This window comes from Gadus morhua, chromosome 5 (assembly GCF_902167405.1).
Source record: "Gadus morhua chromosome 5, gadMor3.0, whole genome shotgun sequence".
In the NCBI taxonomy this organism is placed as follows: domain Eukaryota; kingdom Metazoa; phylum Chordata; class Actinopteri; order Gadiformes; family Gadidae; genus Gadus; species Gadus morhua.
The window spans coordinates 8,807,235-8,822,938 of NC_044052.1; the positions used below are offsets into that span (position 1 = coordinate 8,807,235).

The window sequence follows — 15,704 nt, forward strand, 5'->3', positions numbered from 1 at the left end:
CCCCAAGGGAACCAGGAATTGAGCCCGGTGTGCCACAATGCGAGGGCCACCGTTGAGGGGCCCGGAAACATGTGTACACTTTATGGACCAGAGTGAACCTTGGGACCTCCAGGGTGTGTGTGTGTGTGTGTGTGTGTGTTGTGCGCGCCTCTGAAAAGGTCAGGGGCGACCCTTTCAGAGGCGCGTTAATGCACCTTTTGTTAAGGAGGTGACTGTTCGTACTGCCAACACAAGACCACACGGCGGGGCCCAAATTCCCACTTTTACGAACACAGAAAAAACACACAAACGCACACAACCCTCCTACTCACGCACCTTACAGACATTGTCCCTTGCCACTTTCGTAGGCAATTGGAAACACTTTGTACTCTGCGTCGCCGGCTTCCTCGAAAATGCTCATTTCAGGCAATCAGGCGACCAGTTTGTTGCATGTTAATTACCTCCAACTGCTCGCCGCAATATGCCTCGGAGGTTAATTACCAGAGAAACGAGGGCGAAATGGGCCCGCGAGCCCACCACTCGCACTCTTTCTCCCTCCTCTCCCTCTCTCCCTCCTCTCTCTCCCTCCTCTCTCTCCTCTCTCTCCCTCCTATCCCTCCTCTCTCTCCCTCATCTCTCTCTCTCTCTCTCTCCCTTTCTCCCCCTCCCTCTCTGACAATGTTTGCCGTGTGTCAGGGCGCTCGGTGTTTTGACTCCCTACTTATGGCCCCCGTGTGTTTACTCTGCTCCTCCTTTGTTCTGGGGCGCTCAGTGTTTACCAAGGCTTCATTTGAGGTGATAAATGCCACAGGTTAGGGAGAGGGGAGGGGGGGGAGGTGGTGTTGCGGGGAGGGAGGGAGGGAGGGAGGGGGGTGTACAGTACTGTGGCGGGCACAAGCGTGTCTGCTGTTTGCTAAGGTGCCCCCCCCCCCCCCCCTCCGGGCGCCCTGCGCGAGGCGCGGTGGAGGGGGATGTTTGAACTGTGCGATTTACACGCGTTTATGGCCATGGAAGGAGGCAGGTGTTTCAGGCGCAGCCAGGGCGGGCCTTTAGTACACAAAAGCATGCACACGCACGTCCCCCTGATGAGGGCCGCCGCCCTGCCTCAGGTCCTGGTTCCTCTGGGGCGTTCTCACACCGTCCCACCGCTCTCATATGTTCCCCAGGGCTCCGAGATCAACCGCACGTTTAATTTTTTTACTCTTTTTTTACGTTTTTTCGAAAAGGGGGAAAAAGTGCAACGCAGGGTCAGTGGTGAAAGCGCTTGCTGTGTGTGTGTGTGTGTGTGGGGGGGGGGGGGGGGGGGGGGGGTTGCGTGTCCACATACGTTGAAGTGAGGCAGTGTTTGTACAGCGCGATACCGCTGCAGAACAGCATATGTCAGAAGTGGGGGGAAAAAAAAGAACCCATCTGCCACTAAAGCCGTCTGTATCTCGACAGGACAATGCCCTCTACCTGGCTTTAATTACAGGTGTGTGTGTTTGTGTTTGTGTGTGGGTGTGTGTGTATGTCTCAAAAGGTCGGTCTTCTTTGCACCCATCCTTTGTAGTGGACAATACCTCTGCTGCATCTCTCTCGCTCTCCCTTTGTCACTCTCATTCTGACGGCTTTCCCCTTTGTTTCAGGGAACAAAACTGTTAAATGCCTTTACTCTGCGAGCACGTTCAAAAGAGGATGTATTTAATTCTGTGGGGGGGTGCAATGATGTCGATGGCTTTGCTGCTTTTTTTTTTTCCGATGGCAGTATATAACTCATTGTTCTTACTCGACTGGAAACCTAAAGTGGTGGTCCTAGTCTCATGTGCTACCACATAAAACAAGACCACGGAGTCCTGTTATTACTCAGAGAATCACCTTCTGTTGGGATCCAATGTTTTTCTTACAGAGCTTATTGTATGTATGTGTGTGTGTAAAATGTGTGTGTGTGTGTGTGACTTTGACCTGCAGGACATCCTTAACACCATGATCCGGTCCTGCTCCCCGCGGTTCTTCTTCCTGGGCCTCCCCGGCTTTTCCATGTTGGTGGGAGACTTCATCACAGCAGCCGCAAGAGTCCTGAACACTGACTCACCTGAGGTATACTGACACAACTGGGATGTCATGACACTCACCTGGGATATACTGACACTCACCTGAGATATGCTGACGCTCAGTTGAGGTTTACTGACTCAGTTGAGGTAGACTGACTCCCACCTGAGATATACTGACTCTCCCATGAGGTCTATTGACTCTCCCCTGAGGTATGCTAACTCTTACCTGAGGTATACTGAATCTCACCTAAGGGCTACTAACACACTTGAGGTTTGCTTTCTCACTCTCCACTGTGGAGACCTACATACAATAGGTATGTATCGTATCTCCACATGTGGGGCGTTGAGAAAGGGATCATGGCTCATCTATGCTGTGCTCTATAGCACGCTGCTCCTGCTGTCCACTTCCTTGGTACTAATGCTCTATGCTTTGCAAATGTACACACATTAACCCTGCCTTACCTTTGGCAAGGGCAAAGAGGTAGAACCTTTTGGTGTATTCCATATAGCTGAGGGGGTGTCTGGTGAGTTGGTCAATCCATCGTCTGCTGCAGCAGCAACTCGCACCAGAGTCCCAGCATACATGTTCACAGAGATCCATTCAAAACAACACTCGGGAGTCCCATCATTCCACTTTAACATCCAACCTATTTTATTAGAGAATTACAAGTAAACAATAAATGCGTAACAAAATAAACCCATCCATGTTCCCTACGGATGGATAATTCCCCCCCCCCTCCCTCCCCGTGCCCGGTGAGCTCCTGTTATTTATGCTGCGTGTTCCAGGAACCGGGCTGCTGTTAGTTTAGAGCAGCATTAGTCCGTTAATGATGATGTTGTTGTTGTTTTCCGCGCTCGCCTGCCAGGCTCCCCGTGCCGAGGCTCAGATGCTGCTGGGCTCTCTGGTCTGCTTCCCCAACCTCTACCGGGGGATTCCACTGCTGCAGACCGAGCACGTCGCCGTGGGCCACGAGGACATCAAGGTGACGCGCGCCCCCGACACCTTCCACCGCCGCACGCCGGCCAGACGCACCGTACGCGGCCTGGCTCCTATGTGGTTGCTGTTGTTTCAAACAAACGAAATTCTAGTCAATGGTGGACACAATTCAATATCCATTAGTGCAGTTAAAAAAAAAAAAAGATGGTGAATTAAAGGGGGGGAAAAACATAAACGGAGGTATAATTAATATTCTAAAATACATGTTGTTCAATGTGCCAAACAATTTACTCCAAATACTACCAGCTGCCCTAGATCAGGATATTACAGGATTCTACACGAAGGGGAAGTTGATTAAGGCCCAATCCCATTTCTACCCCTTACCCTTCCCCTCCCCCCTACCCCCTCCCCCCTTCCCCTTCCCCCTTCAAAACAAGGGGGGAGGGGTAAGGTGTAGAAATGGGATTGGGCCTAAATGTGTGCGTTGCTTTCTCTCTCTCCAGGACTACCTGGTGAAGATCCTGCTGAAGGAGGCCCGCACCGAGCCCTCGGAAGGAGCCAGGTACGAGGCGCTGCGTCCCCTCCCCCCGCTCTCCATCTGAGGGTTGTGGTCTGCTTGTCCTGTCAGGTGTACTGACCTGCGGTGTCCTCCCCATCCCCCACCAGGTGCATAGCGGTGTGCAGCCTGGGCCTGTGGGTGTGTGAGGAGCTGATGCAGAAGAACATCCACCATCACGTGAAGGACGCCATCAACGTGTTGGGGGTGACACTGAAGGTCAGCTCTGCGGCCGGGCACATGCCACTTCTAACTAGATCCAGCCCCCCCCCCCCCAACCCACCCACCGCCACCACCTTCCCCCACTCGTTGAGATTGCATTGTAGTTTGTTGTATGTAAATTAATCCAATTTATTCTTTATTGAAGTTCGGTTTCTCCTTCCTCCTCGTTGTTGTTATTGATCACGTGCAAGTCCCATGATCTGAAACCTCAAGACGGCATAAAGCCGCCAAAGCAATCAGAGCACATGACAACAACGTATAAAGCAGCAATCAGAGCACATGACAACAACGTATAAATAAGCAATCAGAGCACATGACAACAACGTATAAAGCCGGCAGGACAAAATGTCACAAAACAGGAAGCCCAATTTCAGCGCCTGTGAGGCCACCCCGAGGGAGAGTGTGATGAGGGGTGATCATGGAACAAGAAGGGGTGGTTGTTTCTCTTTGTCTTTTTCCGACTATTTTTCTCCCCCCTTCACCGAGTGAAGGGATGCAGGGACCTGGAGGAAGCTGCAGTGTGTTTTAGTATTTTTTTTGCGAGAGAGGTTTTGGGTTGGTGCTGTAATTTCCACAGCCACTCACTCTCTCGGTCCGTACGGACCATTTTAAGCAGTGGCAGCACCAGCATCTCCTGGTTTCCTGTCCATCCCCTCCCCCCCCCCCCCCCCCCCCCCCCTCACACACACACACACACACACACACACACACACACACACACACAGACACACACACAGACACACACACACACACAGACACACACACACACACCCAACGCCCCTCCTCCCAATCGAACCAAGCCACCAATCCCAAATCCCCCCCATCTAATGGAGCAGTAATCACTCCCCTGCACAACTTGACACACAGACTCAGCCAGCCCCAAAATAGAGGGGTTTGGGGTGAGGAGGGTGGGGGGAGAGGAGACGGGGTGGGGGTTCGGGAGGGGTGGGGGGGGGGGGGGGGGGCTACAAGGGGAGAGCACCGCCGCGAGTCTCTCTTTTCGAAAAGCAGGTGCTGAACTCTCAGGGCCCCTTTTTTGTGTTTGGCCATTTCTGCACTCCCCGCATTGTCTGTCCTTGTTACATGTTGAGAGGCATTCAATTGGAAGAAATGGGAAATTCTATTTCTCCGCAAAAGATTTTTTTTTTTCTCCTTTTAAATCACTGAAGAAATCCACATTTGACCGAAAATTGTCAACAACTGAAGTCCCCCCGCAAATCAGTCCAGTTGGAATGAGGCCGTGTCTGAAGTGGTAAAGAAATTATGCTGATTATCTGCACAGTGAGAGGCAACGCAATCCGGGAGAAAGGGGCTCGCGCAACTTTTGTTGCAGGCAATATGTTGGAAAACTTCCCTTTCATTGTGGCGCCTGCTGTGACGCCCTGTCATTTATTTTTTATTTGTCCCTTTTTCCTTCGTGACACAGCGACATACAATAGGACCACAAGTGGGGGTAATGTTAAATACCTGTTTTTTTTGTTATGAACAGCAGCCCTACTACGTTGACCTGGATTTTATTATTTTATCATTTCCAATTTTCTACTGGGAACGGCAATTATTTCGGGGGCAAAACGTCAACAAACGGTACAAAACGCTAGATGCACACTGAATAAAAGTGGTAGAAAATAATCTACTTCAGATGGCCGTAGAGAATGTATTAATATTCTCTACGGCCATCTGAAGTAGATTATTCTGCAGGCTGTTAATATTGTCGTGTATAGTAAGTACATGCATAAGACTTCTAGTGAGTTAACTGCCTGGTGCTGTGTCCATCGCCCCCTCGTCTCTGTGTACACAGTTTGGGAACAAGGCAGTGGCCCAGGTTGCGTGTGACGTGTTTCAACTCCTGATTTCCCACTGGAAACACCTCCAGAGGCTGGAGCCCAGTCTTCCAAAAAAGATCATTGAGGTAGGACACGCACACACGCGCGCACACACGCACGCTCACCCGCACGCACGCACACACGCACACACGCACTTGAATTCCAATCAGCCTGTAATGGGCACATTGTAAGGAAGATGAGAAATTTCTCCCAAGCCATTGACACTTTTAGAGGTTCTTCATAGTAATAGGTCCACATGTTTTCAATTTTATCAAGAATTTGGGCAGCACACCTGAGTCTAGCTTCAGACATTCAACATGCTGAACGGTAGAAACCTGCCTTTTGGGCTTGATGCTTTTGTCTCTTCAAATTTTTTGTAGTTTTCACAAAAGACTTTAACTGTGTTAAAGAGACAATCCCTTGGTTGCCCGCTTTGTGTTTAGTGGAACGAGATCTTTGACTCCCGTCTTGTTGGTGAACAAACATATTTATTTGACAGGATGATTTAAAAATACAGGCAACATTGCCATTTCATCAGTTAGTGTTACACTCTCCCCTGGACACACCTGCTGGAAATAGGAAAACGGAATAGAATTGACTTTCTAACTATCTTCATTATTCCAGATCCATAAATGACGACTCCAGTATGTACCTTACTGACCCTCCTCCCTTCCCTAAAACTAATTGATGCTCCGCTGTTCCTCCTCTGGAGCCATTCATAAACAAACAGCAGCTAAGAAGGATGGACAACCAGGCAGCCCAGGCACTAAGAGCTCCAATTATCAACATAAAATACAAAATATAACTAGAAAATGCATTTCCTGCAGAAAATACTGTGAGTGCTGTAGTACAAAGTGAGGTTGAAAATATTTTTTAATAAATTCACATAAATTAAGTCATAAAGAAAGTTTAATGGCTTAAAACAAGAGAAGGGATTTGAACAAAAGTCTAAAGTCTAAATTAAGTAAACAATGTATACATGCACAGTGCACACCATTTAAGAAATGTAAATGTTTGGAAACAAATAAAGTGACAGCTGAATGAAAAGTGCAAAGCATTGCTAAAAATGCAGAAAAGTAAAATAAATTGAACTGAAGAATCTGAAAGGTCAAATGTAGTGTGTGTGTGTGTGTGTGTGTGTGTGTGTGTGTGTGTGTGTGTGTGTGTGTGTGTGTGTGTGTGTGTGTGTGTGTGTGTGTGTGTGTGTGTGTGTGTGTATAGCGAGCCAGTGCGTGATAAAAGTAGCTCAATAGTGTGGGAAAAAACGCCAAAACTGGCAACACTGCCTGAACGTCCTCCAAAAGTAGCGTATCAAAAAATATATATATATATATTAAAATAGAATATCTTTCAAAAAGTATTAAATATTTAAAAATCTGAAAAGAAGTGTGCGATTCCAAGGTATTCCGAACATTTTAAAATTTGAAAGGAGTCTCTAGGTGAAAAATTGAGGAAGGAGATAGGTCCCAAAATTTGTAGAGAATAAGAAAGAAAGTAAGAAAGAAAGAAAGAATAACACTTATGAAGGACAATAGTTGAGCCCTGCATGCAGCACTCACCTAATAATCAACATTTCCTGTGAATGCAAGAAGAATCACACTTAGTTCTCCTGGTCTCAGAGTTCCCTGGTTAACTAAGTTTTGGTGATCTTTTTGGAAATGCAACGTTTATCTCGGCCATAACAACACAGACAAGAGCTGAAATTCCCTGCAACGTTTTTAAGGAACTAAATTGGACTAACAAGCAGTCTAAAAGGCAGTCCGACCATCCCAGCCTCAGCCACCCTTAAGTCCAGCGATGGCATCAACAATCATAGGCTAATGGGAGGCTGTTCCAGCCTAAAGTGCCGGTCGTAGCAGTTGAGAGAACAAAATGACAGCAACACACGGCATCAACAAACGTAATGATCTCAAAACATTGTTCTGAGTCCACGGAGAGGCTGCATGAACATCCACCACTGCTTACTTTTAAACAATATCCCGCCCATGGTGTTTGTGTGGGTGTGGGTGTGTGGGTGTAAGTTTATGCATGGGGTATGTGTGTGCACATAGTCACACACAAACACTGCTTTATCCAACCAACTTATCCACACTTGCATACCAACAGTATACCTTTTGTATATAGCACCTTCACACTTGATACAGAAACATCAAATGGATGGCCTTTTAATAATACAAATTCTCCAAAATACTCCACGTATTCAATTGTTCAAGCATGTCATTCCGCTTCTTTTCCATTGCAATGTAGCCACCCTAAAAAACACACGGGCTCACACACACAGGTAGCGCTGCTTCACCTCAAGAATCCCAGTGTGTGATCATGTACGTATCTTTCTCCCTCTCGCTTTTGTTCCCCCCCCCCCCCCCCCCCCTGCACACAGATCTTTGTGGCCACAATAGCCTTTCTGTTGCCGAGCGCGGAGCACTCTGTGGTGGAGGCGGACAAAAAGGTACATTGTGGGGACTGGAAGGGAGCGTGAAATGGCTGAGATCTAAGGGACCTTGCTCTTTCAAGGTGCGGCGGTGCATTTGCGGAGGAATTTCTCCGCCAGAGTGGCTCAATTTATGGCGAGCCTTTGCTCACTTGCACCGGCGCTCATTGTGACTCGTTCCCGTGTCCCTTTATGTGTGTCTCTCCTGGGTTGGCTTTCACTGAGTTAGTCTATCTCCATTCCTGTTTATTCAACCAGACGTCTTATCCTGTCAAGTGCATCCTTTTTATGTAGAATAAGCATATTATACCTTTTCCCACTTATAGCACAAATGCCTCTTCTTATTTGGGAGTTTGTTGCCCTCCACCCCCGTATCGCGTCGTCTCACGCCCCGACCACCACAACCTGACCGGGGTGTCCTTCCTCCTTCCTCCGCCCTCTCCCCAGCTGATGGTGTCCCTGCTGCTGTGCCTGTTGGACTGGTGCATGGCCGTGCCCCTGGGCCTGCTGCTGGAGGCCATCACCATGCCCGTGCTGGACGACCCTGCCTCCCACAAGGCCCCGCTGCTCGACTACATCTACAGGGTGGGTAGGGTGGGGCCGTCCTCCCCTTGGGCCGTCCGACGTTGAACCACCGCCACAACTTTGACCCCAACGCCAACGTCTCCCCCCCCCCCCCCCCCCCCCCCCCTCCACCAAAAAAAAGAAGCCCATAAGAGCTCGTCAGAAAAATTGGTCCCCCTGCCCAACCCCACAGACGTGGTGACCCCAATGAATACATCACAGTTTACTGTCATGCTCCAGCCCCCCCCCCCACCCCGAGCCATGGATCACTCCAAAGGAAAACACTAGCCTGTCGCTAGCGGCCCGGGCTAGCTCCGTGTCCTGCATTCTCTTTAGAAGACGCCGCCGCCGCCACACATCTACCGCTGATGTTTATTAGCTTGTTGTGTTGCGGTGTGTTGTTGTGTGCGTTTGCTTATTGAATCCCCTCCCGCTTTCCCCTGGCGTTTGCGCTGTCACTTCCTTTTAACGTCTTGCTTTACGGCCCCGGCCGCGAGGAGGATCGCTCTGGAGATGAATGAGCCATTATGCGCCGGCGCCTGCCCGGGCAGATGCGGTCAACGGCGGACCTTTGTTGGGGATGTCACCCCCCCCGATAAGAAATGGTCAAATTATTCAAACAGAGTCCTTTGTCGACTTGATAAGCAGAGGCTATAAATGCTTGTCCCGGAGATTTGAATTGAATATGTCTTAATATGGGAGCAACTGCAGCTGCTATGGAAAAAGGGAAAGAGGGGAAAGGAAAAAAAGAAAGCACTATTAGCGTGATTAGTTGTCCAATGGCGCATACAATAGACTTGACCCCTCTGGTTTTAATTGGAAATAATATATTATGCAAGGGGTGAGGAGGTGTGGAAGTGTCATCCGAGTAGAAAGCGCGCAGCGGAGTATCAACCGTGTCCACATGTGTAGGCTAGTCGCTGTTGGCAATGGCCTTCGCTATGCCTGAATGTGGCAGGGACCAGTGGGTGTTTGATTTGATCATGCTAATTCTAATGTGCTTTCAGCTTTTCTGTTAATTTTTCTTTCAAGATATATTTTCTCGCATTGATTTATTCTCTTCTTTTTTATGTAGAAATTAATTTCTTACTTTTCAACGGCCAAAGTAGCAGCAATCTCTTTCTCATCTCACGATTGTGAGATTGCGGGGGACTCCTAACATCCAAAATTTCTTGAACATTTTGTGAATGTATCCATGCTTGTTGATCTATGTGTGGGATCGTGTGCTTATGTGAGCTTTTGTTTTTGTGTGTGTGCGCGGGTTTGTGTGTGTGTGTGTGTTTTATGTGTGTTTACTGACTATAACAGCATGAGGCAGCTTGCTGTAAAATGCCAAGATTGCTTTGGACCCTATTGGTTCGCTGGAGTTCCACTCAAGCTTCTCCATCTGCTCCACTCGCCTGCCACAGCAACCAGCTGCATCCCCTATGCCCTTTGTGTGTGTGTGTGTGTGTGTGTGTGTGTGTGTGTGTGTGTGTGTGTGTGTGTGTGTGTGTGTGTGTGTGTGTGTGTGTGTGTGTGTGTGTGTGTGTGTGTGTGCTCGCTTGTGTACACGCATGCATGCCTGTGAAAAATAGCATGCTGGCGGGTGTGTGTGTGTGACTTAATTTGCTTTGCTCTTTAATATTTGATGTGTGTGCCTCAGCACATCCATCTTTACACATGTGCCCCCTTTAACTACAGCATGTTTGTTCCACTGTGTATTACCTTCCAGGAACTGTTGCTATGTGAGGTGTAGCCACTTAGTTGTCAAGCACAGCCTTGACTATAGCCTCTCTCCCACTCTCTCTCTCTCTCTCTCTCTCTCTATCTCTATCTCTCTTTCTTTCGTTCTTTCTTTCTCTCTCTCCCTCTCTCACCCTCCCTCCAGCTCTCCTCAGAGCCGGCTCTTCGGGAGCTTTGCTGCGACAGCTGTTTGGCTCGGCTCTTTTCAGTATCAACCTTCTAATCCCTCCCCAAATGCAGTCGGCAGCTCCCATGGAAGAATTCATCCACATACTGTCTGCATTGCCCCGCACAATACAATACTGTTGCACATGCCCAGCCGTCGTCTGTGTGTGTGTGTGTGTATGTCAGCCAAATGAACGTGTCTGTCTTGAATGGGATTATTTTGCATGGCTTCCACTAAGTTGGTCTCCTCAATGAGAGAGGCCGTGGCATATGCAGGCTTTCACGCAAACCCCATCTTAAGCACCTTGCCACACACACACACACACACACACACACACACACACACACACACACACACACACACACACACACACACACACACACACACACACACACGTATACACACACACAGGGATACTTCTCAGCCCCTGAACAGATTGCCATTTATATAGGTGTGTGTCTGTTTGTGTTACTCTGTTCGTGTGTGTGTTTGTGTGGCGGAGCAGGCATGTGGTGGAACTAAGAACAACGATAAAGTCTTAATTAAATCAAACAGTGTAAACCTGTCCGATGGCTGTAATCAACTGGCCCAGTGCGCCTTATCTGGCCCGGCCAACGGACACGGCGCCATCTGTTATGCAGATCGATACGCTTGCACATCACAGGAGAAATGGATTAGCAGCAATAAAGAGCCTCTCTCTCTCTCTCTCTCTCTCTCTCTCTCTCTCTCTCTCTCTCTGTCCCTCTGTCCCTCTGTCCCTCTGTGTCTATCTGTCTCTGTGTCTCTCTCTGTCTCTGTGTGTCTCTTTCTGTCTCTCTGTCCCCCCCCCCCCCCCCTTTGCGCCGTAGTCCACTGTCTTAGGATGTCATGGACTGCATATTCTCCCTGTTTTCTGTTGTTGTTTCTTGTGAGATATGGCGTCAGTGCGATATACATCATGTCAAAGACGGCCCAATCTTATCAGAGGCATTCATATCCCCTCCCCGCCTACGTGCGTGCAGTGTCAGCCATGCACGCGTGGGAGGACTGTTGATAGTGTTCCCTGGGCACCGTGCAAACAGGTGTGCGCCACGCAAAGACGCTGAAAGGATTTAATTGGCGTGTTCCCGTGGCACGGCGCCCACATAAGCCGGCGCCGACACCGCCGCTATACCGGATCTCTCTCGACCTTCGTCTGCCGCGCACGCTCCGAGTTTGTCTGCGCTTTTTTGTTGTTGTGTTTGTTTTCGTTGTCACCCGACAACCGCTCCGTTGTCTCTCGTCCATTGTCTCTCGTCAGGTGCTGCACTGCTGTGTGTCGGGGTCCAACCTGCACACGCAGCAGAGCCACTACCTGCTCAGCCTGTCGGACCTCTCCACCGACTACGAGCCCTTCCTGGTGCTGGGCCAGGTGAAGAGCTCCGAGCCGCCGCACGCCCACAACAACACCGCCGACTTCGGCAGCCTGCTCACCGTGGCTGAGGGTAAGAGGCCCGCCCGCCCACCCAACCATCCACGCACTGACTGACTGACTGACTGGCTGGCTGGCTGGCTGGCTGGCTGGCTGACTGTGTTTGGTAGAGACTTAGCCCCAGCACGTCCGCAACAACAACCCCGCCGACTTCGCAGCCTGCTCACCGTGGCTGAGGGTAGGAGGCCCGACCGCCCATCCACTGAGCGACTGTCCGACTGACTGACGTACCCCTCGCCGCCGAGGTTGCCCCCGGCTGGAGTGGGGCACCATGGTGGCTAGAGTACCGTATTCTCCTACGTGCGTACCTGTGTCTCCACGTGTCGCTTTGGCCCCACCTCCCAGGGGCCGGAGCAGAGTTCAAACGGAGCGGCAGGCTTCGAGCATCACATGCCTATGGGGGTGGGTGGGATTATCGCCTGTTCGGGTGGCACACTGGTCACAGGCCCCAGAGGTAAATCTATCTGAACAAATCTCCAAAAGATAATAGAGGGAGATGTAACCTCTAAGTGGCCCATCCATTTGGAGGCTCTCCATTAAATGTCTATCTTATTAAAAGTCTGAAAAGGAACCCGACCATCAGGGGCCCAGCTAATGCTCAGCCCTGGAGAGAGGACCCATTATAGATTCGTTTTTTATATATATATTTATATATATTAATAATGTGATTTTTTTTTTCTGACCGTGCGATTCCATTAGCCAATGTATTTCCTTTGCCCGTCACACATGTCTAGGGAGGCCCTGAAAGGCAATATGAAAAAGAATGCCTCCATGATGAAATGGCAACCGGAAAAAAGTCATTCAGACTTTCTTTTCAATAAAGTCATTGAGGAATTCACCACGGTGGAGCAGCACAATTCCTTACGTAGCTGAAGTGGGTCTCCTTCAGAGCCATTAGGGTTTCTGTGAGATTCAAGAGAACATACAGAAATCTCAGAATGGAGTACAGAGAAACATATGAATCACTTGCGGGTGTCATCATATGGGGGGAACCCCTAGCCGACACTCATATATATATATAGAGAGATATACTGTATATACTCTTTCAGGGCTTCCATACATGGCCTTAACCTTTCCTGCTGCCCAACATGGAAGTGCACCCGACCAGTGACACACTGCGAGGATGGTAGCTTGCGGCATTTGTGGGGACGGAAAAATAAAATCCCACGCGCTCGCTCGTACTCCCGAGGCGCTGAGAGCCTCGCGGCATCTCGCTAGAGACAACACAGCGCTATCAAAAGGGTAAACCAAAGTGCCCCGACCTGGTTATATGCATCCCTTCCCCGCCTCGCCCACATATTGATCAAGCCACATCAAAGGGAGCGCTGCATCTCTAATGCAGCTTGGGGCCACTTTCCAAAGAGCTTTCTGCACTTTGATGGGGGATGATGGTATTGATACCGGTGTCACAATGCGGAGTCGAGAGCGCATCTTCTTGTTTTATTTACCCCCCCTCCTCCCCTTCTAAGCGCATTATAAAGCACAGCATGCCTTTCTCCTGGGAGTAAAACCTGTGCATTTACATTAACAAGTCCCCCTAAGTACTGTTCTATTCAGGCCTGCAAAGAGTGGGTCTCATTAGCAGCGGGCCGGTCTAGCCCCATTGTGAGGAGGCTCAATGGGCTTTTCAAAGTTGTCACCCATGGCTAGATGCTACCTACTTAGAGGTGTGTTGGTCGTGCCGTGGTGTGACAAAAAGTAATGAAATACCCCCGATTTAGACATTTTATAAAATGGGACTTGGTTTTGGGACGCGCACACAGGTGACGGCGTGTCTATACACGAACACGCACACTTCTTCTACACAAAACGAGGGGGCGAGCCGAGGCTGGTTTGCGGGCGTATTGGATCCGCGGCGCGACGGGTCCACGTTTCAGCCCCCGCCCTGGCGTGAAAAATTTCCCCCCCTCGTTCTCCTTCTCCAGAGAAGAAGCGGCGCAACATGGAGCTGATCCCGCTGACGGCGCGCATGGTGATGACGCACCTGGTCAACCACCTGGGCCACCACCCGCTGAGCGGCGGGCCCGCCCTGCTGCACAGCATGGTGAGCGAGAACCACGACAACCCCTTCGTGGAGTCGTCGGAGCTCTCCTCGGAGGTCTTCAAGAGCCCCAACCTGCAGCTGTTCGTCTTCAACGACAGCACGCTGGTGTCCTACCTGCAGATCCCCGCCGAGCCCCCCGCCTCGGCCGGCCGGCCGCCCCCCCCCTCCGCCCAGGTGCGCGTCATCGTGCGCGACATCTCGGGCAAGTACTCGTGGGACGGCGCCGTGCTGTACCGCACCGATGAGGAGGAGGGGGAAGACCCGGCTGACGCGGGGGTCTTCTCCCCTCCGCGGAAAAGGCAGCCGCCCCCCTCGCCGACGAAGGCCCCGCCGGACCCCCTTCGCTGTTCCATCGTGGACTCGGCCTTGTTCGGCTGCTGCGAGGAGCGGGAGGAGGACGAGGGGGCGGACATCCTGGACCGGCTCCTCGAGGAGCTGGGCCACACCAGCCCGGAGGTGCTGCCCCACGCGCAGCTCCGGCTCAACCAGCCGGCCCCCTCGCCCTGCGGCATGAACCTGGAGCAGGAGGCGGCCATCCTGGAGGCCGTCCTGCAGCAGACGGCGCAGGAGGAGGAGCAGGTGAGGAGGTGGGACGCCGACGTCAGCGTGCGGGCCGCCTGCCAGAAGGAGCCCGTTCACCAGGGGCCCAAAGCGCCCTTCTACTTCTGCCGGCTCCTGCTCAACGACCTGGGCATGAACTCCTGGGACCGCAGGTAACGACCGACCCCGCACCTCAGCGCAGTGTGGCAGTGTGGGTGGGAGCAAGAGGGGTTGGTTAGGGCTGTGAAAGAAAAAAATACGAAAAAAGTACACTTCTTCCTTATCCGCCAGCGGAACTCGGCAAACACTGATTACTTTAACGCTGGCCTGAATGCCATCTATTACTATTACTTTTGTGTCTCAGCCTCTCGCTCACCCTCGCTCTGTCTCTGTCTCTCTGCCTTCATTGTCAAAGTGACCCAGCTGTGGACTCGTTACTAAAGCCCCCTGTGAAGGGGGAGAAAAAGGAAAAGCTGTTAAAAGCACGCCAGAGTCTGAAGTCTGTTAATCTCTTCTCGGCGGGGTGAAAAGTGCCCAGCTGTTTTCACTTAGGTCCACCGTGGCGTGTCACATCCTTAGAGCGCTGCGCTCCGTAAATTAAAAGCTCACACCTCTTAATGGCCGACGTGTGGCGTGTAGCGGGCCAAAAGGAGATTGCTCTTGGCACCTGGGCCTGCACTTTGTTTATCTCAGAGAGCATAAAGAATCCTGGAGTTGGGAATCAGGAGGCACCTGCTCTGCTCTTTTCGCCCCGCCAAAGTCTCACGGTGCATTAGTGTCACCGAAGGTAAGTTTGCCCTAAACCATTTGTCGTTCTCCTCGTTTACAGGAAAAGTTTCCATCTGCTGAAGAAAAACTCCAAGCTCTTGAGGGAGTTGAAGAACTTGGATTCCAGGCAGTGGTAAGAATTATTTGATAGACACTGATACTCTTTTGTCTGTACTTAATTTTACATACGATGTGAGACTTGCGGTATTGCTTTTTCTTTTAAATATATATACAAACTTATTTTTGTGATAAAAAGCTCTGGATAAAATAAGTTAAATTGCTACGCGTGGTAGTTTTCCTTGTTGTCCTTTCATCTACTGTCAGCCACTGTTGAGGCAGAGGACTGAAGCCTCTCTGAGTGTCGAGTACAAGTCCTACGTGTTTCCATGCAGCAGCCGTGTGCCCTCAACTGCACTGTTGCCTCTTTTAGCATCCCTGCACACCCCTCTGCCTCTCTTACACGCACACG

At 50.5% G+C, this 15,704-nt stretch overlaps 1 protein-coding gene across 5 annotated transcripts in view; it reads left to right on the plus strand.

Annotated features, from left to right (window-relative positions):
• ralgapa2 (Ral GTPase activating protein catalytic subunit alpha 2) overlaps positions 1-15,704 on the plus strand; it is a 108,771-nt gene that overhangs the window by 50,636 nt on the left and 42,431 nt on the right. For all 5 annotated transcript variants that reach the window (XM_030357150.1, XM_030357149.1, XM_030357152.1 and 2 more), the window contains 10 exons: positions 1,927-2,055; positions 2,876-2,992; positions 3,450-3,508; positions 3,613-3,721; positions 5,523-5,633; positions 7,928-7,996; positions 8,426-8,563; positions 11,713-11,896; positions 13,809-14,640; positions 15,297-15,368. In XM_030357150.1, the coding sequence (XP_030213010.1) occupies positions 1,927-2,055; positions 2,876-2,992; positions 3,450-3,508; positions 3,613-3,721; positions 5,523-5,633; positions 7,928-7,996; positions 8,426-8,563; positions 11,713-11,896; positions 13,809-14,640; positions 15,297-15,368 (1,820 nt within the window). The remainder of the gene's footprint in view (positions 1-1,926; positions 2,056-2,875; positions 2,993-3,449; positions 3,509-3,612; positions 3,722-5,522; positions 5,634-7,927; positions 7,997-8,425; positions 8,564-11,712; positions 11,897-13,808; positions 14,641-15,296; positions 15,369-15,704) is intronic.